The sequence below is a fragment of the Anolis sagrei genome, chromosome 4 (genome assembly GCF_037176765.1).
Source record: "Anolis sagrei isolate rAnoSag1 chromosome 4, rAnoSag1.mat, whole genome shotgun sequence".
NCBI classification, from domain to species: Eukaryota; Metazoa; Chordata; class Lepidosauria; order Squamata; family Dactyloidae; genus Anolis; species Anolis sagrei.
Genome location: NC_090024.1, coordinates 182,342,392 through 182,366,659, shown reverse-complemented (window position 1 = coordinate 182,366,659; position 24,268 = coordinate 182,342,392). Strand labels below are relative to the sequence as shown.

At 38.9% G+C, this 24,268-nt stretch overlaps 1 protein-coding gene across 16 annotated transcripts in view; it reads left to right on the top strand.

Moving 5' to 3' along the window:
* The window catches only part of PTPRF (protein tyrosine phosphatase receptor type F), a 606,212-nt gene that overhangs the window by 220,062 nt on the left and 361,882 nt on the right, over positions 1-24,268 (top strand). For all 16 annotated transcript variants that reach the window (XM_067467927.1, XM_060773314.2, XM_067467925.1 and 13 more), the window contains one exon: positions 2,817-2,975. In XM_067467927.1, the coding sequence (XP_067324028.1) occupies positions 2,894-2,975 (82 nt within the window). In that variant the 5' untranslated portion in view covers positions 2,817-2,893. The remainder of the gene's footprint in view (positions 1-2,816; positions 2,976-24,268) is intronic.

Here is a 24,268-nt window from a genome sequence, read left to right as displayed (position 1 = left end):
ATCAGTCAGTAATCCCTGATGAGAATTGGACTCCTAGATGCTGGCTCTAATGGACTCTAAACATTGCATGCATTAAGTTAAAGGAGTTCAATTTCCAATTCAGTTTAAAGGATGAGCGATTTCTGTTGTGCAGTGCTGGTGATGGGAGTGTCTAGAGACCAACGGGGTGTATGATTCTTACAAAACACCACAATTGGTTTAACAAATCTTTCTTGAATAGAAAAGTCTTGCCTGCTGGACAGTAACAACTGTAGAAAGACTGTCTCTTCAGAAGTGAGTTGAGTATCTGAAGGAGACTTCGCATCATGTACACTTTGTCTTTCTCACATTACTTTCACCAAACTGTTTGTCCTGTAGTATAGAAATTCCATTAATATAGTAATTGTAACCTTTTATCTGTCAAGTAGAATAGATATAATGTGAGTGACTGGCTCCTGAGGTTGTTTCCTGTTCCTTCCAGTGTTTCTGATCCCTCTTAGAGTCACAGAATAATAGAGTCGGAAGAGACCACATGGGCCATCTAGTCCAACCCTCTGCCATGCAGTGAAAAGCACAGTCAAAGTAATATTATACAAGGCCTTCTTTTGACCCTACCTATGACTGTCTTCTTTTCTTGTCATGTTTTTGGACTTGAAGCATCTTTAGACACCATTTAATGTAGTTCCTAAGATTTTTCAGTTTTTCATTAGTCAATTTATCCATTATTTCACATTTATTTATTTCACATTTTCATTAGTCAGTTTATCCATTTTCAAACAATCAGAAGGATTAAAGGCAACTGGATGTTTAATAACACGGAGTGTCTCTGAACTACACTGCTGAATGGAGTATCTATTCAATACGGCTGATAGCAGACAATCCATCTGATAATACACTTAATATAATATACTCAGAAGTTGGCCTGAGTATAGATATGAATGTACCTAGTATGGGTTTGAGATAGTTGACTCTGGTTTAGAATATACTGGTGCTCTAAAATACAGGTTGAATCATGAAGTATTCCTATTGTAATACCTCCCCACAAGATAGCATGTGTACATTGTCATGAGGTTTTTAATGAGATACCTTCATGCTAAATTCCTCTCCCCCCCTCCCCCCCCCCCGAGTCCTTGGGCTATTTGGTGCCTACTGCAAAGAGATATTGAACATGGCATAACTTTATTCAGGTTGTCACCTGTTTCACAATTTTACCACATGGTCCAACGTTGTACCGTAGTCTGAGATTAAAGACTAACAACATAGTCAGCATATTGTTTCACATTCTTAGATGGTGCTGTTTGTCTTTCTTGGTGACACATAAAAAGTGAATGTGTAGCTTCTCATTACTTGCTATGATACCAACATTCTGTGAGTTCTTTATTCTGTTTTGCCTCATCAAAACAGAAAAAGCCCTGAAAAAGCTTTGTTGTTGTTCATTCGTTCAGTCGTTTCCGACTCTTCGTGACTTCATGGACCAGTCCACGACAGAGCTCCCTGTCAGTTGTCACCTGTCAGTTGGTTTCTTTATTTCCAAAATAATTTTCTTGTTTTCCATCATAGATCTGTATACAGTTGGTAGGATGTTAACTTTTTCTGCGATAGAATTTCAGATACAAATTTTTGTTTCATTTCTCAATTGTAAAGGACTCATTTTTATCACTTTGTTGGTGTCTGGAAACAGATCCTTTCCACTAGTTGTCCTCATTTTGTTTTGCAATTGGAACAAGTTAATAAGTGTCCTTTTCTCTTTTGTGCAAGTGCCTTGTTCCTCCTGTTTTCTATTCAATTTCTCATTTAGCTATTCTGTCTGCTACTCTAGTGTAGTGTCTGATTTATTAGAATGTCTGAGAAGAAACTTCACCTTTTCTAGTAGAAATGCTCATGAGGTTGAATTGCTCTTCTGTAAGAATATTTTCCTGTTCTGCTTGAATTTCTAATCTCTTTCTGAACTTTTTTCTGAACTTTTTTTTTTCCCACTTCGCCGGAATGGATGTGTGAGAGTGTATAATGGTGTCTGAGATTGTGGAGAAAGCACTTGATATATATCTGACCAAGCCTAAAATAAATGGCAATCTTAGCAAATGGATAACATAATAAAAAGTATCCATAATTGCCTGTTTTACCTTGTAGTTTAATAGTTGATAAAAACCTTTCAGTTAATAGGAATAATGTTCTTAATGAATTAATTTAGCATTTTGCTTTGTTTTTAATTGCAATAGATGTTGGATTTTGAGTTTCCAAGATTTCATATTTTTGCAACCTTGAAAGCGATGCAATCTGACTGGATCTTGTTTGAAGCTCAGATGGTTCTGGAATATTTCATTCTTGAAAACAAGGCTTTGTTTTTTGTAATGCAGTTACAATAAATATCCAAGCTGAAATTTAAAAATGTAGTTTGCTTGTGATAACTCTGCTGCAGACATAGTTATTCCCAATGATGAACGAGAATAAACAGTTCTTCTGACACAAACCCTGCTACCCAATCTTCTTCCAGGTTTATCCTTGAAATACCTTTTCCCTACTCATATGGAAAAATGTACAGAGATACCTTTCTCCCATGTTATGTAACTGAGGGAAGTTATTCTTTGAAGAGCCCCCTCCTTATATAAATTGTCTGAAGACTTGTCAAAACCAAAGAGCCTCAAGATACAATATTTCTCTATTTCCATAGAGAAGATTTCATGGGAAATAAAAGAAAGGGTAACATGAAATCCAATCCTCTTCTCTTTGTCCTTTATTTTACTTCTAGCATAATGTAAGCTGCAATATGGGAAAACCCGTCTTCTTGTTTGGCATGTTTTGGGTCTGACACTTCTGTTTCTTCTTTTGATTTACAGGAATAAATCTGCATCTGTGACCCTGGATGTATTGAATGCTTGCCTTGGAGTAAAGGTGACTTTCTCCACTTTGGAATATGGTGCCTAACTTCAGAATCCCAGTATTTGTTGTGCCAGCAGTAGTTCTGTGCTGCTTGATGTCATCAATGGAGGCTGATAGTAAGTAGCGCTCAGATTGGAATATTTTATGACAGATAATGTTTTTAAGCTGCCTTTTATCATCAAAAGTTAAATTGTCTTAAAGTACTAGACACAACAGAAGGGAGAGTTTGTAGGTCATTAGTTTCCAGGATGTGGGCTGCTGGAAAACAGGTCACAAAATTATAGCAATATATTGAATTGCTTTCCATTATCAAATTTCAGTTTTTAGGTGAAAGAGTGGGCAATTTGTGGTTTTCTATAGGGTCCTGGTTTTGTTTCATTTTTGACAACTCAAAACTGCTACTCCTTCTTCTTTCTGTTTTTGGCTTTAGTATTGATTGTACCATTAAAGAAGTATTCTGTGGTTCATGACTTTGTATAGGTTTATTCTCTTTAGCTATTTTATACAAAAGGTAAAGAAGACTAACCATTGTAGTTCCTTCTTCCTTGGAGAGTACTCTTGTGCCTTTATACATTTCCCATTGCGGGGACTCATATATAAAACCAATTCAATTGAAGGGAAAGGAATGAGTGTCCATTTTTAAACTAAGTTGATCCTTACAGTCAAGTTTTTATACCGTTTCATGATGGATTTTTATGAAGGCGTTTTAGCATTTTGTTTTATTTGCTACTACTTTCCCATTTTTAACTTATGTTTTCACTTTCAGATGCTAACTATGTATCACATTAATATGTTCAGAAAACAGTTGGTAGTCATTCAAAACCTAAAATATACATATACAAATGTGGTATTTGCTTGGGTTTACATTCTGATACATATAGGGCTACTTCTGTCTCTACTTCAGTCTTATATTAGTTACTGCCTTGGACATGGGAATGGAACTGCCTTAAAAAGCAGAACTGAGCAGAATAAGGAGAAGGATTTCTGTGAAATCTGCTCCATTTAGTTAAATTTTCTTTCTTTAAAGAGGGGCTTTGAGCACTACATTAAGGAAGATAACAAGAAATGTTATCTTAATTCTAAATTGGTCCTGTGGAATTGACATGACTTAGTTCAGGGTTAGAACCTGTTGTGTTAGATGTGGCACTTTTATCTGGCTCTCAAAATGACTGTGAATGAATAATTGGCATAGTCACCCGAACTATTAAACAAGTTTGTGTAAGCCAAGGAGAATCATTCCATGCCACAATGCCTGTATTGTTTGTTTCAGCTATGGACATAACCAGAAAAGCCCTTTTTACTGTCCTTAACCTCTCTGTCAAGCCTAAGCCCATTCTGTGCTTTAGCTTTTCTGACTTTCTCACTACTCGTGCTAGTTATTCCTTTGAAGGGGGTTTCCCTTCCCCTCTTTTTCCATTTCTTGTACATGCCCTTTATCAATTTTAGTTCTGTTGAAAGTTCTTTATATATCCATCCTGACTTTATATATCCATCCAGATATTTCCCATTTTTCCTGCTCATTGCAGCTGAAATTTTACCTTCAAATATCTCACTTCTAAGAGACTATCACCAATCATGAACTTCCTTCTGTTTTAGTATTCCTGACCACAAGATCATACCCAGTAATTATCCAAGTTTACTGAAATCAGCTTTCTTAAAGTCTAGAATGCTTGACTGACTATGTTTTGACTTCCACTTTCCACTGTATAACAAACTCCAGCCAAGGATCCTACCATTTCACTCCACTAACCATGCCATCCTTGTTGGTTAGGATGAGAGCTAACATATTTTCAACATGGTTGCAAAGATATAAATTATGGATCTCTTCACAAGCTTAAATATCTTTGATATTTCTTTGACAACAGTTTATGCTAACTATAAACTATTCCTATATTTCAGTCGTAAAACTTATCCCATCAGGTTTCAGTAATCCCTAAAACACATTTGCTTTGCTGTGTTAAATGTTTAAGTTCATCTTATTTATTTCTCATGCCCTGTGTATCAGAAACCTCTAAAACCATGGGTTATTTCTCTTAATTAGTTATTTAAGATTCCCCCTCCACACACACTTTTGAGTTCTTGTACAATTTACCCAGTTCTCTGTACACCATTTGGGATATTATCTTCAGCATCTGAATTCCTGTCTTCAAGAAGACACTCTTCCTCTCTCACAAAACAAAGTTTAAACTCAGGTTTGTGAGATTCCTGCCAACTACTGTGAGAAATCCATCTTTGTGAAACTGCAGATCATGGTCTAAGAAGCCAAATCTTTCCCAACGGCACAATTTGTGGAGCCAGTTCTTCACCTCCATTATTATTCGCTACCTTCCTAGGCTATGTCTTTTAACTGGGAGGAGAGTTAAATGTTAGCCTGTACATCAAGTTTCTTCAGCTTCCTACCCAGAGCCTCATTATGATATCCTTAAGGCTGTAACTTGCAGTGTTGTTGGTTCCCACATGGACTAATGGTAATGGTCAATAGACTTGACTAGCCTTGTCAGCCTCTTTGTTACATCATAGATTTTTTTCCCCCAAGGAGACTGCATACCTCTCGAGTTTCCAACTTGCTACAGGTGCGCCTATCCACATCTTCCAGTAAAAACTCAAACATACCACAGCTGTTGTAGGTCACTGCAACAGCTCCTGTGCCATATTCATTAGTATTAAATAGGCACTAAAATAGGCCTCTCAGCCTCCCACTCAAAACCAAATGCTTGTTGTCCTGCCTGTTTGCCAAGTTCCAGGGACTGGGGCTGCAGTCATATAAAGAGCCAGTAGCTGCTTGCTCCTTCCCCAACCGAGTGTCTGACTCACTTCTTCTCTGTAGATACCTTGCCTCCTGAGAGAAGCTGGGCCTAAAAACAAAAGAACAGTAGAACACTGATAAATACGCAATCAAGCCTTCACTCAGCTCACACAAACCATCAGCCTTAACTCAACCGACAAAGCTCACTGAAACATAATTGAATACTAATGAACTAATGAGTTCCCTCATAAAAACAAACAGGCTTGCCCCCAATCCAACAGGCAATTTGGGACTGGGGAGGTTTAATCCAACATACATAAATCCACTTTGTGCTCTGTCTTCCACTGCATCCATGCAATAAATAAATAACTGACTACTTAGAACCTGCTAGAAAGATAATCTTCAATGGTAACGGCAATGTAGGATCATTTTCTAGTGCAGCCTTGCTTAGACTGCATTACAGAGATTATAAAAGCATGAATGAAAGTGTTATAATCCCTGTTTTCTCAAACTGTTCAATCACACTTAGGTTCCTTACTAACATCATATCTGTCTTAATGGGATTTCTTATATGGCTGTCGGCCTATATCTATTCCAAGCAAACTAAACCCCCAACCTGCTGATACCACATTCATGTGCATGTTGTTCATTCAGCATTAATCATGCATATGGTGTCTTCTTTCTAGTGCCATTAGGATAGGAAATCCTTATGATTTTTTATCACTACACGTAATCAGTCTAGGAGAATTTAAATATGCACTACTGCCTTCCAGAAGAAGAAGGGTACAGGAAGACAGATGGGACGAATGAGAGGGAGGATGGTGTTTCCTCCCCTCCACACCTTCATGGGCTAATTGGCTGTTGCTACAATTTTCTGCATGATTTGATTTTTGCTGGCAGTGGCCACTGAAGTTTACAAGTTCAGGAATGACATTGTTCCAACTCGCATGTTCTCCTTGTGTTGTGAAAGATTTTCTTAGTTAATTTTGTTCCCCCCACCCACCCAAATCATACCAGAAATAAAACAACAGAGGATTCAGATGTCATCCAGGGACATCACTAGGTTATTGCAGCTCTTCTCTTCTTTCTCAATTAGCTGTAGCAATACGCCAAAGATTTTATAGAGCTGAAATAATGAATAATCACATCGGGAAATCTTCTGATACCAGTACTTAATATAGCCTCAATTTAAATAGGTGAATGTGTATTTTTTTCTTAACACTTTCCTCAGGGCTAATGCACAATAATAATATATTTGCTAGATACAAATATATCCCTTCATTTGGAAAACATTTTTTGTATTGTTATACATTTTTTTTAAAAACAAGGTGTGCATATTTGTTTTCCATCTTAGCCATGTAGCCATAATAGAATACTTCTTAAACTTTCTTTTATGTAGAATATTGCACATATTTTTGAGTGGAAACAATAGCATAACTTAATGGTCTTGAGACAGGTCGGGGGAAATAGAAATCGGGAGCCGCCCCCTCCCTCCTTTTAGTATTCTTCGACAGACATCCAAGAATTATGTTAAGACCTGGTTGACCTTGGATCCTTAGACCGTATAAATCAATGCAGGACTTTGTTGCTCATGATGGGTGGTTTGCAGTTGAAGTATGCATCTAAATTCCAGTTTTTCCCTCATCCATCCTCACTGGTGCTATTCATAACAAGGTGATATCATTCAGAGCAAATTGGTCTGAATCACTGCATTAGGGGGACAAAATGGAAGTGCATCAGCTGCAATTGGCAGCACTACTGAATGCTGGCAATTTCATTTTTCCTTGCTGTCTATGTGACAGGCAGGAATCACAGCAATCAAATGCCCAGTTAAGTGCTGATGCTACCTGGAGATGGAAATTGTGTGTTTTATAGAAAAGACAAATCCATTGAAAAATCATGCAGTTGTAGCTGTCGGTTTTGTGCAAAAACAAGATATGCTCCTGAACAGAAATACAAAACAATTACTAAGAGGTAGCATCTAGAGAGGGATTGATTGACTATTCATTGTATCTATTTATTTTAATTTGGAGTCAGGCATTTGCATGGTTGATGAGAAGACCTAATTTGTATAAACATGACCCCAACTATCCAGTTTGCAAAAGGCATTCCCTCTATTGCTCTGGAGTCACCAAAAGTACTATAGGAGTGTCAAGCTCCTCTAATATCTGCTGTTTGGGATTTTTCTATTATAAGGCAGTAGTGCAAAATAGACCAATAATTGACCTAAGTCCCTTGGCTTTGTGAGAGAATTGTGTGCTGAAATGGGGCATAATTGATAATGCAGCAGGATATGCATGGATCAATTGTGCTGAATGTATCTGAAAACAGATTTCTATGAAGGATCACAACCCAGGGTATCTCAGTCTGAAAATCTGTTTTGTTGTTGCTGCAGCAGTTTTTAGTGCTGCTGCTCTAGCTTCTTGCTAATTACGCAGCTGTGCCTATAGAGAGACATTGCAGGGTGAGATAAAACAGATTGTCAAACTGCCGTTTAGTGGGACTGGCACTAAATACGGGATAAATATGAACACTCATAGAATTGAGTTTGCAAGGTAATCTTGAAAGATCACTTTTTTAGAGCAGAGGAGAGCTTGTGGATTATACTGCTGTAAAAAAGCGTGAGGATAAGCCACATATTTGAAAAACAAATATTTTTGTTAAAATAGCACAATCACCACTAAGGGGGAAAAGAGGGTGAAGTCAGAGCTAGTGCTTACCCAAGTCTTTTTTTTTTAATTACAAGAATGAATTGCATTGAATGCTCCAAAATTTTAATCTTCAGAGTATATGGGGAAAACCCTATTAATTTTCCCCTGATCCGACTGTTCCTCTCCGAGTGACCCTAGTTGCATTACAGCATTTTAGAAGCGATTCAGGATGATTGTTCTACACTTTCTCCCTCAGCTTCTTCGTGTTTGTCTTTTATGCGACCTCTCTGCTTCCCCTTCTGTCAGCTCTTGACTGTGCAAGGGAAAATAGCTTTGCAGATTTCATTTAATGTTCATTTCAATTGTCAAGGAAAAGATGCTCTTCCCAGGCTTCTGGAATATATTGCTTACTAAAACTCCAAACACTGCAAATCTTTCTCTGAAAACTGGGAAATGAAAATCAATTCCTTCAGGCAGAGGACGATGCTGCTGTTGTGTGTTTTTCTCCCCTTTATTAGTCTTCGCATTTCAGGTTGTGGGCATGGCTTCCATTAGCTGGGGGCAGGGATGGCTGACCCACCTAAGCTGCCTTTTCCATGACAAGTAAGTTTCAGATTATCTCAAACAGAATTTCAAAGCCTCTGAAGAAAAAAAGCCACATCGGAAATGACCTTGCATGATGGAGGATCAAAAGTGGAGCTTATATATATGGAGGTGTGAAGTGACATAGGATATGCTCAATTACCTGCATTTGACTTCTTGACATTTGGAGAGCAACTGTGTTTCTTTGGCGAAAGAGCACAGATGGGGCTTCCGTAAAGAGAGCAGACCTGTCACAGCATTTATGCCACCGAATCTGTGGTTTATATTAATTCCTTTCCAAATACCTTTTTTGGAAAATGATGTTTTGTACAGCATACTGCATATGATTTCATGAAGAGGATCCCTTAAGAAATAGCAATATTTGTGGAGCAGAGGGTTGGAGGAACTGCGGTCACTCCTACAGCTGTTGCCGTGTTTCCCCTTCTAGTAGGGTGTACATTCCCATTGGCACATGTGTTGATTGTTTCACCTCCACAGCATCTTCAGATAGTTAAATACCTGAAATGCCTTGGAGATTGGCAGATGATCAAGACACATCTTCTCTTAAGGTGTAGGGCACGGAGTAGACCTTGTTGTGAATTATAGTTCTTCTGTTCTGTTCTTCATCTTGTTTCTCTGGTTCACATTGGCTTCTAGGGCTTCATAGGCAATGAGATGTTCCATCAGTCCAGGGTAGCTTTGAGAAAGAGTAATACTGACTTCTTACCTCTCTGTGGTCTTTGAATTTCTGCCACCACCATATACATGCATTTTTTTAAACACATGGATGGAATTTTCTTACTAGTACATCTGAATTACATCTAATTAAGCGTGGCTGTCAGCATTACATCTCAGAGACGTATTTGTCTTCAAGTTAAAGGACAGAAGCAATTATAAAGCAAAATAAAATGTAAATAGCAGAGTGGATTTTATTTTTGCAACTCAATTGGGGAGTAAATGTGTATGCCATGGCCTACTTTCTCTGGCATCTTCACGTTATTTAAGTTTTTCCTATTACTGCTTATGTATGTGTTTTCCCCCAGGCTTCTTTATGTCATGCTAGTACTCAGCTACTATGATACAGAAACATTTCATCTGAGGTTACACATGAGTGCCATAGGTGCTGAAATAATATGCAGTCACTGTGGCAAGGTAACAGAATCTCATCAGGGCTTGGAAGGAATATATTCTAAGTAATATTACCTGTAATGTGTTACTTTGGGGGCGGGGGTAATGACATACATTCTTTTTCTTGCAGTAACGTAACAACTGGTAGCATAATGCAATTAGTAGCACTGTTAATTTGTTTGTGTAATGATTCAACATCTACTTCTGAATAGAGTGTGAATGGCTGCTTTTGGTCATCTCTATAAGATTGCTAAGGATTTGCAGACAAATTATTTTTTTGGGACAAAATAATTCTAATGGAAAATAAAATGATTACAAGGATACACAAAAAACTTCTGGACTGGTCCACTGAAACGGAACAGATAAAAGAATCCATGGTAAAATGGGCAGCAAATATAGGCCGCCCAATAAAATTAGAAGAATGGGAACATATGTGGAATCAGAAATTAAAATATATCTATGTAATACATCTAAAAGAGAATTGGTATAAAATGTTCTATAAATTGTATATAACTCCAAACAAATTAGGATCTTTTTACAAAAACATGCAGAAAAAGTGTTGGAAATGTGGAAGACAAGAAGGTACATTCTACCATATGTGGTGGACATGTGAAAAAGCTAGAAGTTATCAGAGAAAGATCTAGGAAGTATTCCAAAAGATTCTCACATTCAAGATACAAATGAAACCAGAGTATTTCTTACTCGGATAAACAGATACAGACATTGACATAGACATAAACACAGAAATCCTTTGTAGTTACCTAATAACAGCAGCAAGAATTGTATATGCTAGAAATGGGAGAACACAAGAACGACTAACAAAAGAACAATGATTAATCCAAACTATGGAAATTATGGACATGGACAAATTCACCCAACTAATCTTGAAGAGTCCAGGAAACCCCAAGAAGACAACTGACTGGCAATTATTTAAAGATTATATGAATACAGAAAAAAAATATTATACTAATATAACCCAAGCAGACAACTACAGGGAAAACAGTCCCAACAAAGAGAGAGAAAAGGAGAAGCATACTAGGGAAATAATAAGTGATTGGAGAAGGAATTGACCATGAAGAGGAAGATTGGAATACAACAACGTCCCCCTACCCCTCCCCCACCTCTGCTTTCCTTTCTTTTTCTTCTCTCTTCTTTTCTTCTCTCTTCTTTCTTTCTCTTTCTTCAAGACCCAAGCCTTACCTTCCTCCTCACATCCTTTTTAGCCCCTCTCATGTCTACCTTACTGCCATCCCTAAACTATATCTGCCCCTTTCCTTCTTTCTTACTTATATTTACCCACAGAAAAATGTTAACAAAAATATTTTTAAAAGATTGCCATGATATTTTTCAGTTAGTAGTAATGACTGAGTGCACTACTACTAACTTATTTATTTATTTATTTATTTATTTATTTACTTTATTTGTATACCGCTCTTCTCAGCCCTTAGGCGACTCAGAGCGGTTTACAACAATTTAGGTATACACAATACAAAATCATTAAGCATTTAAAAGCAATAGGATCACAAATCATTAAACATGAATATCAATACATCACTACATCAATATAACAAATCCATCAGGTCTCATCAATGAAATCAGAATCCAATCTAAATCATTATTGAAATCATAAGTCAGGCCAGTAAATGACTGTAAAACACGGGAGTAACAAAAGTAGTATTAAAAGCTGTAGTTCACCATCCCTTGTCTGTCTGTCTAGTTTATCTGGCTTTGAGGAGGGAATCTGAGTGTACTTTATATATCAGTTTTGGTGTACAGGCATCCCTGAGTTACAAACATCCAACTTATAGTTACAAACGGGGATGAGACAACAGGAAGTGAGAGAAAACTATCCCTCAGAAGGGAAATCCACTCCTAAAAAGAGTTATCATGGGGAGATGGTGTCTCCACTGAAGTTTTGTCACCAATCCTTGTTTCCACAAGCCACATTTTTTCAAAATCCAGTGATCACAGGGACATAAAAGGAAGTGAATTTTCTGAACAGGGGCACCTTGTGGTAAAACAAATACCACATTCACCCCTTCCTATACTATCCAAAGCATGTGTGTGTGTACACACACATATATATGTATATACATACATTCATACATACATACATGTATCTGGAGTACACTTAAAATGTACCTATTCCGACTACAAACAATTTCAACTTAAGAAGACACCTACAGAACCCATCTTGTTCATAACTTGGGGATGCCTTTACAGACTGGTCTATGAAGCTTGCATGTAATAATCTTAACAAGATTATTTAGCAGTTTTGGAAAGAACGCTTTTATAAGACCCAGGCTGAAAAACATTGAGGAAAAAATAACACAAGGAGAGCCAAATGCCTTTAGTAACTGTCAAAGACAAATCAAGCCACCACACAGTGATAACTTCTTGTGTGTGCAATGGTTTTATATACACTGTTGAATACAACTGTTCTGTTTAACCAATTTAACCCCCCCCCCCCCTGTGGTAGAATAGTGTACAGTTTTTCTCACTCAAAGGTTTCATGAGATCATAGAGTTGGAAGACACCCCATGGAGATCCTGGACATGAAGAAGTTTTACTTACAGTAGTTTATGTCCATTCTTATAATGTACATATGGAATTGATTCTGCAATTAGAATGGGCAACAGTCAAAGGTTGGGACTCACTGAACTTTCAGAGAAACTTGGGGAACCACATACCCTTCTACTCACCTGTCTTTTTATGCCACTAGGAAACTGGAAGGGGGCCAAGAAGAGGACCAGTGCCTAAAAGAGGTCACTTCCTTGGGCTCCCCTAGGCCTAAAATGGTCTGAGGGACTCTAAAATTCAGCTAAACTGCTCCAAACCCCCCCCCCCTTTAAAAACTGGGTTGGTCTAGGGCCACAAAATAGAAGTCTGAAGGCTGCTCTTTTCTTGCTCCTTCAATACAATTTTGTTTTACAAGTAAAATGGGACTCTGATTTGAAGACCCTAAAATGTAAATGTAGTAGTGGAGGAGAGGGAAACTGAGTGTGTTAACAAGGAATGGAAGGGAATACGTACATTTCCAGGTTTGGGACACCCTTGGCTCTTCCACAGAACATATTATGGACTGGACCATCAATGAATGCAACACAGCAGAAAGTTGACAGCCAGTATTGTTGTGTTTATTCTCTAAAGTTCCACAATATGATTCCTTAACATGGAAGAGGGTTGGTAAACGTGCATTTTATGGGATCACTTGTGACAACCATGCCACTTGGAGGCCCTTAATATCCTCCTATCCCAGAAGTAAGCCTAAAATGATTAAGGAGAACCAAAAGTAAGTGATATCCCCCTGGGGCCATGGAGGAAACTTAGACTTTTTTTAAAAAACCAATTGACTAGGTGTGTGGCCTTTCAATTGCCCCCCCCCCCCCAATTTTACCATGGCTTCCTCTTTAAAAACAACAAACCTATGCTTTACAAGGTCATATTATTTAATGGAACTAAGGATGTATACATTTTATGAAGCTCATAGATTATGTTGGGTGGAGTCATAAGTGTTTAATTTTTAATAGTACTCATGATAGTCATTACTCCTTGCATCTGTTTTAATGCCTTGTGTTGCTGTTTACATAGCAAAACTGTTGTCTGTTTTCTTGGGTAAGCTTTCTCAAGGATTTGCATGTGTTAATTACTGATGTGCCTATGCATCACATGTTGATATATAATCTAAGATTCCTGTCTGAAAATCCTGCATATTGTAATTAATATTTGCTGAAATGTTCTTGGTTTATCAGTATAAGCAAAGAGATCAAGGAAAAACAATCTTCTATAAGCTTAGAGTTTCTCAATGCAAATCCATCAAGGGTTGAGACAGAGGGAAGAATTAAAGAAAGTCTCCCATAGAACTATTTTAGGCTGATTTATACTTGCTGTCTTTTGGTTTTTGGTCAGGTTCTTATTTATCATTATTTCTGTTCTTATTCTCATGTGTTGTTCCCAGATTAGAATATCTTTTAAATGTTTTGACTTTAAAAGCAGAATTTGAGTAATCATGTACTTTGATGTCATTTGACTGGGATAACAAAACAGTTTTCTGATTCTCTAATCTTCCTTGTAAAGTATTGATTCAAAGAGTGATGGTTGGTGGTTTCCACATCATATTGATTTAGCACCATGGATAGCTTATTTAAAGTTTGTTCCAAAACCTTTAGTGGAGTCACTTGTTTCACCAGTGTGGAAGCTATCAGCTACTGCTGGATTCATATGAAATGATTTAATAATATATTGACTGTTATCAAGCATTCATTTTGATATCATTAAAAGAGCCACAAGATTGTATGGGGGCACACAAGTATAGTGGACCTTTACTATGCTCACTGACAGAAGCCTGTAGTATTTAGGCACCCAATAAGCTACTGCAGCACCTAGACACTCACTGACATTTATGAAGACCTATGCTGGCACCTGCAGGGCCTCAGTGTTACCGCTACTCACTGTCCCAATTGTCTTGAAGTGGCAGAAGTGTGTTTGCTTCTTGCTTCCATCTGCAGTGCGAAGAAAGTGATCTTGGTGTTGAAAAGCATATAAAACCGAGAAAGGATGTGGGAAGACTGAGATTTGTCACTTGAAGAGATGAGCCAAAAGCTGAGCAACTGGAAGGAAAGTAAAGCAGAGTGGTTGGGTGATGTTGAAAAGATAACTAAGGATATGTGTGGTGACGTAGGTACCAAAGTAAGAGGATGAGTTATCAGAATAAGACGACTCACATAGTTCAAATAGAGATGTAAAAGTCTTCTGCAGTTAAATCGCCCCTTAGAAATTGAATAATATCAGTACAAGAAGACCACTTTTTTCTCTAGAGAATTGGTCCTCCTTCAGTAATTCATATTCCCGATTGGTTGAAAATATGAGCATTACTGTGTGTATATTCATAGAAGTTCTACGTGGCTAAAGCCCAGCTCAATTTATGGCTCTTTGCTGATGAAAAAGCAAATGTCTCTTCTTGTGAACTCCTGTGGGAAGCTACAGTCCATGGCTTTTGAGCAAAATTAGTATAAATCTGAACTGTGTATTAAGAGCAAATATTGGGATTTTGCATTAATAACTTCCATGGGAAAGTAGGCAATACGATATTAAAATCATTTTCCATAACTTTTATGCCCTGAAGATGTGAGAAAAGCAAGGTACAAGTTCAATTAATAAAACTACATTGCTGAAAAACGTGGAATTGCTTCTGGTAAAGAATATGCGCATATTAAACATTGCTGATGTGTTATCATGCCTAGCATCAGAGAAGCCTAGAAAACGGATCCTTAAAAGCTCCAAACATGATCGTGCCTGTTGTGTCACTTGCCAATAATGGCAAATGTAGTCATTAATTATCATATTTCATCCCGATTTTTTCCAAAATATTGAAATACGGTTTTTCAGTTCCAGATGGTATTTCATCTGGAACTGAAAAGTCATATTTCAATATGTGTTTTCTGTTTTTAGCAGTATTAATTAGAATGGCATTGGCTTTGTTTATATAGAAGAGTAAGCCAGAATTCTGGAGAATCCTGGCTTGTTGTGAGCAACCTGTGAGGTGGTGCATGCATTTCTTCACCCCCAGCTTGCTGTTTCTGCTAACGCAAACAGAAATGGTTTGCTAATCATCCAAGTCTCTTCCTTGAACATCCCTTTTAAGACCAGGATAATAAGTCAGGTTTTCTTGGCTAATTTGGGAGTGGCAAGTTAGAGCCCTGTGTTTAAATAATACACTAAAAATTGAGGGGTTTTTTTTTGGGGGGGGGGGGAATAGCTTGCTTAGCCACCTTAGTTAGTGAGAAGAACCACAAAGAAACTTAGAGCCGTCGCAAACTAGGTTCCTGCGGGAGAAAACCTTGCTAGCAAGTCCCTGACGTCATGAGCCTGCGCCTCTCTCCCCGCCCCTTTCTCCGCCCCTTTCTCTTTGCCAGCGTGGTTTTTCCTTTGCTAGGGCAGCATTGCCTGCATTTTCTCTTAGTTGAATTCTGCCAACTGAGAGAAAATGCGGGCAATGCTGCCCTAGCAAAGGAAAAACCACGCTAGCAAAGAGAAAGGGGCGGAGAAAGGGGCGGGGAGAGAGGCGGAGTCTCATGACGTCAGGGACATGCTAGCAAGGTTTTCTCCCGCAGGAACCTAGTTTGCGACAGCTCATAGTGACTGTGTGCCTCAATATCCATCTTGTTCCATTTCAATTCCATTGTAATCAACAAGGATTATGTGGAAGATGTCTGGGGCGCAAGGGAGATCATAGTAAAATGTAGCCTCTCTCTGAGACTACAGTTTATAAATATCTAGGTAAAGCTAAATGTTTTTGCCTGACATTCAGTCCAGTTGTGTCCGACTCTGGGAATTAGTGCTCATCTCCATTTCTAAGTCGAAGAGCTGACATTGTCTATAGACATCTCCAACGTCATATGGCCAACATGACTGCATGGAGTGCCATTACCTTCCCACCAGAACAGTACCTATTGATCTACTCACATTTGCATGTTTTCAAACTACTAGGTTGGCAGAAGCTGGGTCTGGCAGCAGGAGCTCATGCCGCTCTACTGGAAACCAAATACATTGAGTATAGTAGGGCATAGATCTGAAATTCATATAAAATTGTACTTTAGATTTCAAGTTCAGGGTATAGCATAGAATTCTAAGAGGATATGTGTGTCATGATAATATTCTACAAAATTCAGGTTGATATCTGCTATATAATCAGTGAAAGAAATGTTTACTATCCATTCTGCCAGAACTGTTTATATCTCTGTTTCACTATAATGATTTCAGCTGTCATCTTTATGATTGGTCTGCTTCATTACAGCACTTGTTTAAAGATTCTGGGTCTGTAGATACTAACTGGGAATTATAAGATATCTATTCAAGTTCTCTCTCACTTACTAGAAATCGTAAACATTTTTTTCCTATCACTCCATCTGTTCCCTGCTTTTTCATTGGGACTAACAAATGGCTTTGGCCTCCTGAAATCAATGAGAGTCAAGTTACTAATTTAAGGCTTGCTGATTTCAATGAACATATCTAATTATGGCTAATGTTGGATCCAAGCCATCCATAACGAGCGTATAATTCTCAAAATGTAAACATAAAATGTGAATTTTGCCTTTGTGTCACTAAAAGAAGTAGCAGCAAAAGAAGAAAATAATTTCATTAATTTTGGTGGCAGCAAATTTTGTGGTGGTATGGGGGCACACACACACATGCACAAATACATCTAAGGCAGTGTGAGTCCCCAGGTGTTTTTGCCTTCAACTCCCAGAAATCCCAGCCAGTTTACCAGCTGTTAGGATTTCTAGGAGTTGAAGGCCAAAACATCTAGGGACCCACGAGTTGAGAACCACTGATCTAAGGACTTCATATGTCCCATGGGTCTGGGCTAGAACCTGTACTCTTGTCACCTTCAGCTGAAAGATGTGTATAAATACACTAGCTGTGCCCTGCCACGCGTTGCTGTGGCCTATAGTAAAACTTATCAAAGTTGAGGTAGATATCTGGACTATTATGAAAGAGAGGTCCCTACCTATTCCTTCCCCCTTTTCCTCCCCCTTTCTCTCCTTTCTTCCTTCTCTACCGCTTTCTTTCTTTCACTACTTGGTTTCATCCTTCTCTCTTTCCTTCATTCCCTCCCCCTTTCTTCCTTTGCCTTTCTTCCCTCCCTGTTTGCTTCCTTCTTTCTCTTCTTATTTCCTTTTATTTCACCACCAACATAACAATAACAATAATGCAATGCATTGCCTCTGGGACCTGACACCTCTCCCATTCCTCCAGGGTCTCATAGGAACAATAGCAGAATAATAATAATAATAGAAATAACAACCTTTACCCGCCACGTGTTGCTGTGGCCAATCTTCCCTCTTTCTCTCCTTCTTTCCCTCCTTCCTTCCTTCCTTCCTTCCCTCCCATCTTTCCTTCTCCTCTTCTTTCTCTATCTCTTTCCTTCCTTCCCCCTTTTTCTTTCTTTTCTGCTGTCTCTCTTTTCTTTCCTTCCATCTTTCCTTTTCTTTCCTTTTCTTCTTCCTTCTTTCTCTAACTTTCCTTCCTTCCCCCTTTTTCTTTACCTCCCTTTCTCTTTCTTCCTTCTTTCCTTCCTTCCTGTCTTTCCTAGATTTTGACAGGGCGGGAAGGGGCGGGGTGGGGTTTGGAGGGGGCGTGAAGTAAAAGGAGGTAAGATTGGGGCAGGGGAGTGATGGAACGTGGGGTTTGTGTGTGTGTGCGGCGGCGGGGGGGAGTGATGGAGCGTGGGGTTGTATGTGTGTGTGCGGCGGCGGGGGGAGTGGGGTTGCGTGTGTGCGTGCGGCGGCGGGGGGAGTGATGGAGCGTGGGGTTGCGTGTGTGTGTGCGGCAGCGGGGGGAGTGGGGTTGCGTGTGTGTGTGCGGCGGCGGGGGGAGTGATGGAGTGTGGGGTTGCGTGTGTGTGTGCGGCAGGGGTGTGTGTGTGTGCGGGAAGCGGCGTGGCGGGGCTTGGAGTGGGCATGGTTTCCGCAGAGGGAACATTGGCCGGAAGGGCATGTGCGCGCGCCAGGGAACTTGCGGCTGGGCGCCAATGCGCATGCTCAGTTGTTTTGCCGTTTTGTGAGTGTGTTGTTGTGTTGTTTTTCATTTTGAGTAGATACGTTTGTACCTTGTGGGTTGTGTTATGGGCATGGGAATTTTGGTTAAGTTTCGTTGGGGTTTTTTTGAGTTTTGTTTTTTTGCCATTTTGAGTGTGTTGTTGTGTTGTTTTTCATTTTGAGTAATATGTTTGTACCTTGTGGGTTGTGTTATGGGCATGGGAATTTTGGTTAAGTTTCGTTGGGGGATTTTTGAGTTTTGTTGTTCTGCCGTTTTGTGAGTGTGTTGTTGTGTTGTTTTTCATTTTGAGTAGATATGTTTGTACCTTGTGGGTTGTGTTATGGGCATGGGAATTTTGGTTAAGTTTCGTTGGGGGATTTTTGAGTTTTGTTGTTTTGCCGTTTTGTGAGTGTGTTGTTGTGTTGTTTTTCATTTTGAGTAGATATGTTTGTACCTTGTGGGTTGTGTTATGGGCATGGGAATTTTGGTTAAGTTTCGTTGGGGGGTTTTTGAGTTTTGTTTTTTTGCCATTTTGAGTGTGTTGTTGTGTTGTTTTTCATTTTGAGTAGATATGTTTCTACCTTGTGGGTTGTGTTATGAGCATGGGAATTTTGGTTAACTTTCGTTGGGGTTTTTTTTTAGTTTTATTCTTTTGCCGTTTTGTGAGTGTGTTGTTGTGTTGTTTTTCATTTTGAGTAGATATGTTTGTACCTTGTGGGTTGTGTTATGGGCATGGGAATTTTGGTTAAGTTTCGTTGGGGGATTTTTGAGTTTTGTTGTTTTGCCGTTTTGTGAGTGTGTTGTTGTGTTGTTTTTCATTTTGAGTAGATATGTTTGTATCTTGTGGGTTGTGTTATGGGCATGGGAATTTTGGTTAAGTTTCGTTGGGGGATTTTTGAGTTTTGTTGTTTTGCCGTTTTGTGAGTGTGTTGTTGTGTTGTTTTTCATTTTGAGTAGATATGTTTGTACCTTGTGGGTTGTGTTATGGGCATGGGAATTTTGGTTAAGTTTCGTTGGGGGGTTTTTGAGTTTTGTTGTTTTGCCGTTTTGTGAGTGTGTTGTTGTGTTGTTTTTCATTTTGAGTAGATATGTTTGTACCTTGTGGGTTGTGTTATGGGCATGGGAATTTTGGTTAAGTTTCGTTGGGGGGTTTTTGAGTTTTGTTTCCTCGTTGGATGCCCCTAACAAATTTATATATATAGATAGTACTTTGTCCTTCAAAGCACTTACATTGTTTTAGGTCTGCTTGTATGTTTTCCACAAACGTCCCATCACTTTATTTTATTATTTATTTATTTGCTTCACTTTTATACCGCATATTTCAGCCCTTGACAGGTGACTCAATGCGGTTTCACCCATGTTCCGGCATTGTTTTCAATTTTAATTTTACATTTGGCCTTCCAATAGTTTTTAATTGTGTGTTGTCTTATTGTTAATGTTTTGTTATTTTATTGTCCATGTTTTATTTTAATTGCTTGTATTGTTGTTATTATTATTAAGAGTGGGATTCAATTCAAAAAGTAGAGTTAAGGCAAGATTAGCCTTCTGTGGGATGGAATTTCACAGCATGGTGTCAGCCTCCAAGAAGACCCTCTCTAGAAACTTAACCAAACATGCAAGGCCAAACAGGGTATAGGGTTACAGCCTATGTTGGATGGGGTCACACTCCCCCTGAAGATGCAGGTTCGCAGCTTGGGTGTGATCCTGGACTCATTACTGAGCCTAGAACCCCAGGTTTTGGTGATGACCAGGAGAGCATTTGCACAATTAAAACTTGTGCGCCAGCTGCGCCCGTACCTTGGGAAGTCTGACTTGGCCATGGTAGTTCATGCTCTGGTTACATCCTGTATAGACTACTGCAACGCTCTCTACGTGGGTTTGCCTTTGAAGACTGTCTGGAAGCTCCAGATGGTCCAGTGAGCAGCAGCCATGTTGCTAACGGGAGCAGCACACAGTGAGCACACAACTCCTCTGTTGCACCAGCTCCACTGGCTGCCAGTCTGCTACCAGGCACAATTCAAAGTGCTGGCTTTAGCCTATAAAGCCCTAAACGTTTCTGGCCCAACTTGCCTGTCCGAACGCATCTCCCCTTATGAACACTCCAGGACTTTAAGATCGTCTGGAGAGGCCCTGCTCTCGATCCCGCCTTTGTCACAAGTACGGCTGGTGGGGACGAGAGACAGGGCCTTCTCAGTGGTGGCCCCTCGGCTATGGAATGCCCTCCCAAGGGATATTAGATCGGCCCCTTCCCTCTTAACATTTCGAAAGCAGGTCAAGACGTGGCTCTTTGAGCAAGCGTTTGCAGACACGATATAACAGACATGGAGAAAAATGACTCAACAATGTTATTGGACAACGCTTTTAACTAGGAGATTCAAATTGATACTTGTTTTTATTGATATTGATTGTTTTACTTGGTTTTATATTTAAATTGATTGTTATTAAATTGTATTTTATGTCTTTGATACTGACTGTAAACCGCCCCGAGTTGCCTGTGGGCTGAGAGGGGTGGTATATAAATGTAGTAAATAAATAAATAAATAAATATCATCCCAGTGTTACATTTACTAATTTCTACCTTTATATAGTGACTGACTTGAAGTGACTGGCTTGACTCTGAAGGAGCTGGGGATGGCCACGAACAATAGGGAGCTCTGGCGTGGGGTGGTCCATGAGGTCACAAAGAGTCGGAAGCAACAGAACAAATGAACAACAAACCTTTATATACTGTAATATACTAGTGTAATACACTAGCAGTAGCAGAAACAATATATGCAGCGGGTTGTCCTTTAGAAAACTATTCATAAAGTGCATCTATTTGTTCCTATAGCATTTTTGTATTTTCTCCAACTTGGCTTTCAAACAACCAAACTTGACAGAACTGTACACTTTCTGTATTCCTCACTTCTCAGAATAGGAACAGAAATGTTCCTTAAACATTTGTTTGGTATATAAGTAGGCAGTCTCCAGGTTCAGGTGGTGTTTTCACCATTTTTCTAAGCATGTTCTACATAAAGCTATGGGTTTCACTCTGAAATCCCCTAGGACTCTCAACTCTGAAGCAATACACAGAAAAGTGTGTTCTTTTTTAAAAAAAATCAAGCAAACAGTCAGCTTCTTTGGCAATGTAAATTCTCAAAACATGGAAATTGTTTCAGTTGTCAAGGAGTAGTTCAGATGCTTTCACTTTAAACAGCATTTCAAAGAAATAGAGTGAAAACATCTTCAGAATTGTCATTTGGTCTGAGTATCAAAAAGGACTTGGACATCTTTTAAAAATAATTCAGCTGAGAAGAAGGAAGACTGCAGAGTGAAAAATCTCTAGTATTTATTTTTATGTAAGGATGTACAAATTGGGCAGACCTTTTAGAACAGTGGTTCTCAACCTGTGGGTCCCCAGATGTTTTGGCCTTCAACTCCCGGATATCCCAGCAGCTGGTAAACTGGCTAAGATTTCTGGGAGTTGTAGGGCAAAACACCTGGGGACCCACAGGTTGAGAACCACTGTTTTAGAACCTGAGCATAATTTAGAATTCCTCAATCTCTTCACCTAGGCACAGTATGCTTTCTCCTTAAAGGTGAGGAGGCCGGCTAGATCAAGAAGTTCTTAATGCTAGATGTGATGGGCAGTCTTCATCATTTTTCTTTATTCTTCTGACTAACAGCAGTCTTACTGCTCCATCTCCTTTCTGCTTCTTATCATGTGATTCAGAAACAGATTTAATGTGGACTTCTGTTATGCACCAGAACTAAGCAAATCGAAAGATCAACTTTTTAAAAAAAGGATAATGTTGCTGGGAAACCATTCTTAATTCATTCCATTTTGGTACTCGCAGACATTCTGAGTTGCATTTACTCAGCAGCCCTTGGGACCGTAATAGATTAGCTCTCATGTTAACGCTGTAAATTGTAGCATTTGGGGGCATCTTAAATAATGTGAATTTTTGCCATCAAACCTGCTGCTCTCAGTGTGAGTTAGGTCATTTGTGACAATAGTAGTACAATCTGCACTGGTTATAGACATTTAGCTCCTACAAACCATTCATTAGTTATTGGCTTCTCCAGGATACACATTGAGTTTTTGGCAAATGCACAATAATCACCACTAGCAGTGCTGGAAGAATCTCAAACGGATTTAATGATTTATAGTTGCAGCTGCTGCCACGTTCTGAACCCTTCACTAGTTAACCTGGAATCTGACATCAAGCAGCTTTAAATTGGTTTGCCAATTTTGTTTTGGGCAGTATTTTAATTGCATTTTATAAATGTCATAACAGTAAGCAACAGTAGATAAAAGCAAAAAACTATTATTATTAATATTGGGTTGTTGTAGGTTTTTCAGGCTGTATGGCCATGTTCTAGAAGCATTCTCTCCTGATGTTTCGCCTGCATCACAGACCTCACAACCTCTGATGATGCCTGCCAGAGATGCAGGTGAAATGTCAGGAGAGAATGCTTCTAGAACATTGCCATACCACCCGAAAAACCTACAACAACCCAATGATTCCGGCCATGATACCCCCTGCCCCAAGGTTCAACATAGTTAAAACATACAGATAAAATAGAATATCATTAAAATGCATATATTATAACATACATCAAATAAAAATTAACACCAATACGAATAAAATGTAAAATTAAAATTATCAGTTTAAAATTGATTGGGTAGGCCTGCCAGAAGAGATACTTTAATTGTGTCTTGATTTTTGACAGCGCATTTAGCTGGCAAAGCTCTTCCCACAGTCTAAGGGCAACCAATGAAAATGTCTTCTGGGCAACTTTCTGTTCCTTGACTGAAGAAGTCATGCTAGTTTTCAGTCTTCTATATAAGTGGTCGAAGAGTGCTGGGAAAAGAGAAAAACTGCATCCAGGATGTGTGACTGTTATCACTGTGCTGTACATTCATTGCTAGGTCATGTAGCCAAACACATGGTCAGAAAGGCCAATGGACCAGTGAATATATTTTTTAAAACTCATAAATAGATTAGGGGGATGTGTGAAATATGAGAACATCAGACTATAACATGACTGAAACAAAAAGAGGTTAGGAAACAGATTTAAATGATTCTTTCTAAATAGGGAAATAGTTATTAGAATGGTAAGCATGATTTACTGTAAGCAAACGTGATGTGAGCAGTAAACACTCAAATCACATGTATGCTGATACGATCTCCATAGGTGATGACTGATAAAATCTTGGGATTATGATGGATGGCTCAGTCAAGGCACTGACCCAACATGTAGCTGCTATTAAAAGAAAAAATCAGGGAAGATATTAGAAGTGCAACTCCAGGTGTTGTAATGCCTTTATGCGAACCTAGGGTGGGACCACACCTGGAATACTGACAAAGAATACAGCGGCAGCTGTTCTATGCTCAGTTCTGATTTAAAACTGGAAAAGGTAGTGAGGAAAGATTATGCCACCTCCTTAGAAAAAAAGCACACAAAAGGGGAAAGGTGATGGAGGTGCGTAAATATGTACGCTGTGAAGACAGTGGTTAGAGATATTTTCCTTCTTGGAACCTGAAGAGAAGGTAAAGCAATATGTCTTGATGTATTTAAAAAAAAAGAGAGAGAGAGACCATTCCAAGCAATAGCCCAAGGCTTCAGGGCTATTTTTTAGAATAAAATATTTTAAAAATACACCCTGAATCTCCATCTTCCCATTGGGTCAAGTTTCACTCGTTTCTTGTTTTGCCTGCTCATGATACTGAAGCCTGATGTTATCCAGTGAATACAAATAGGGAGATTCTGAATAGAA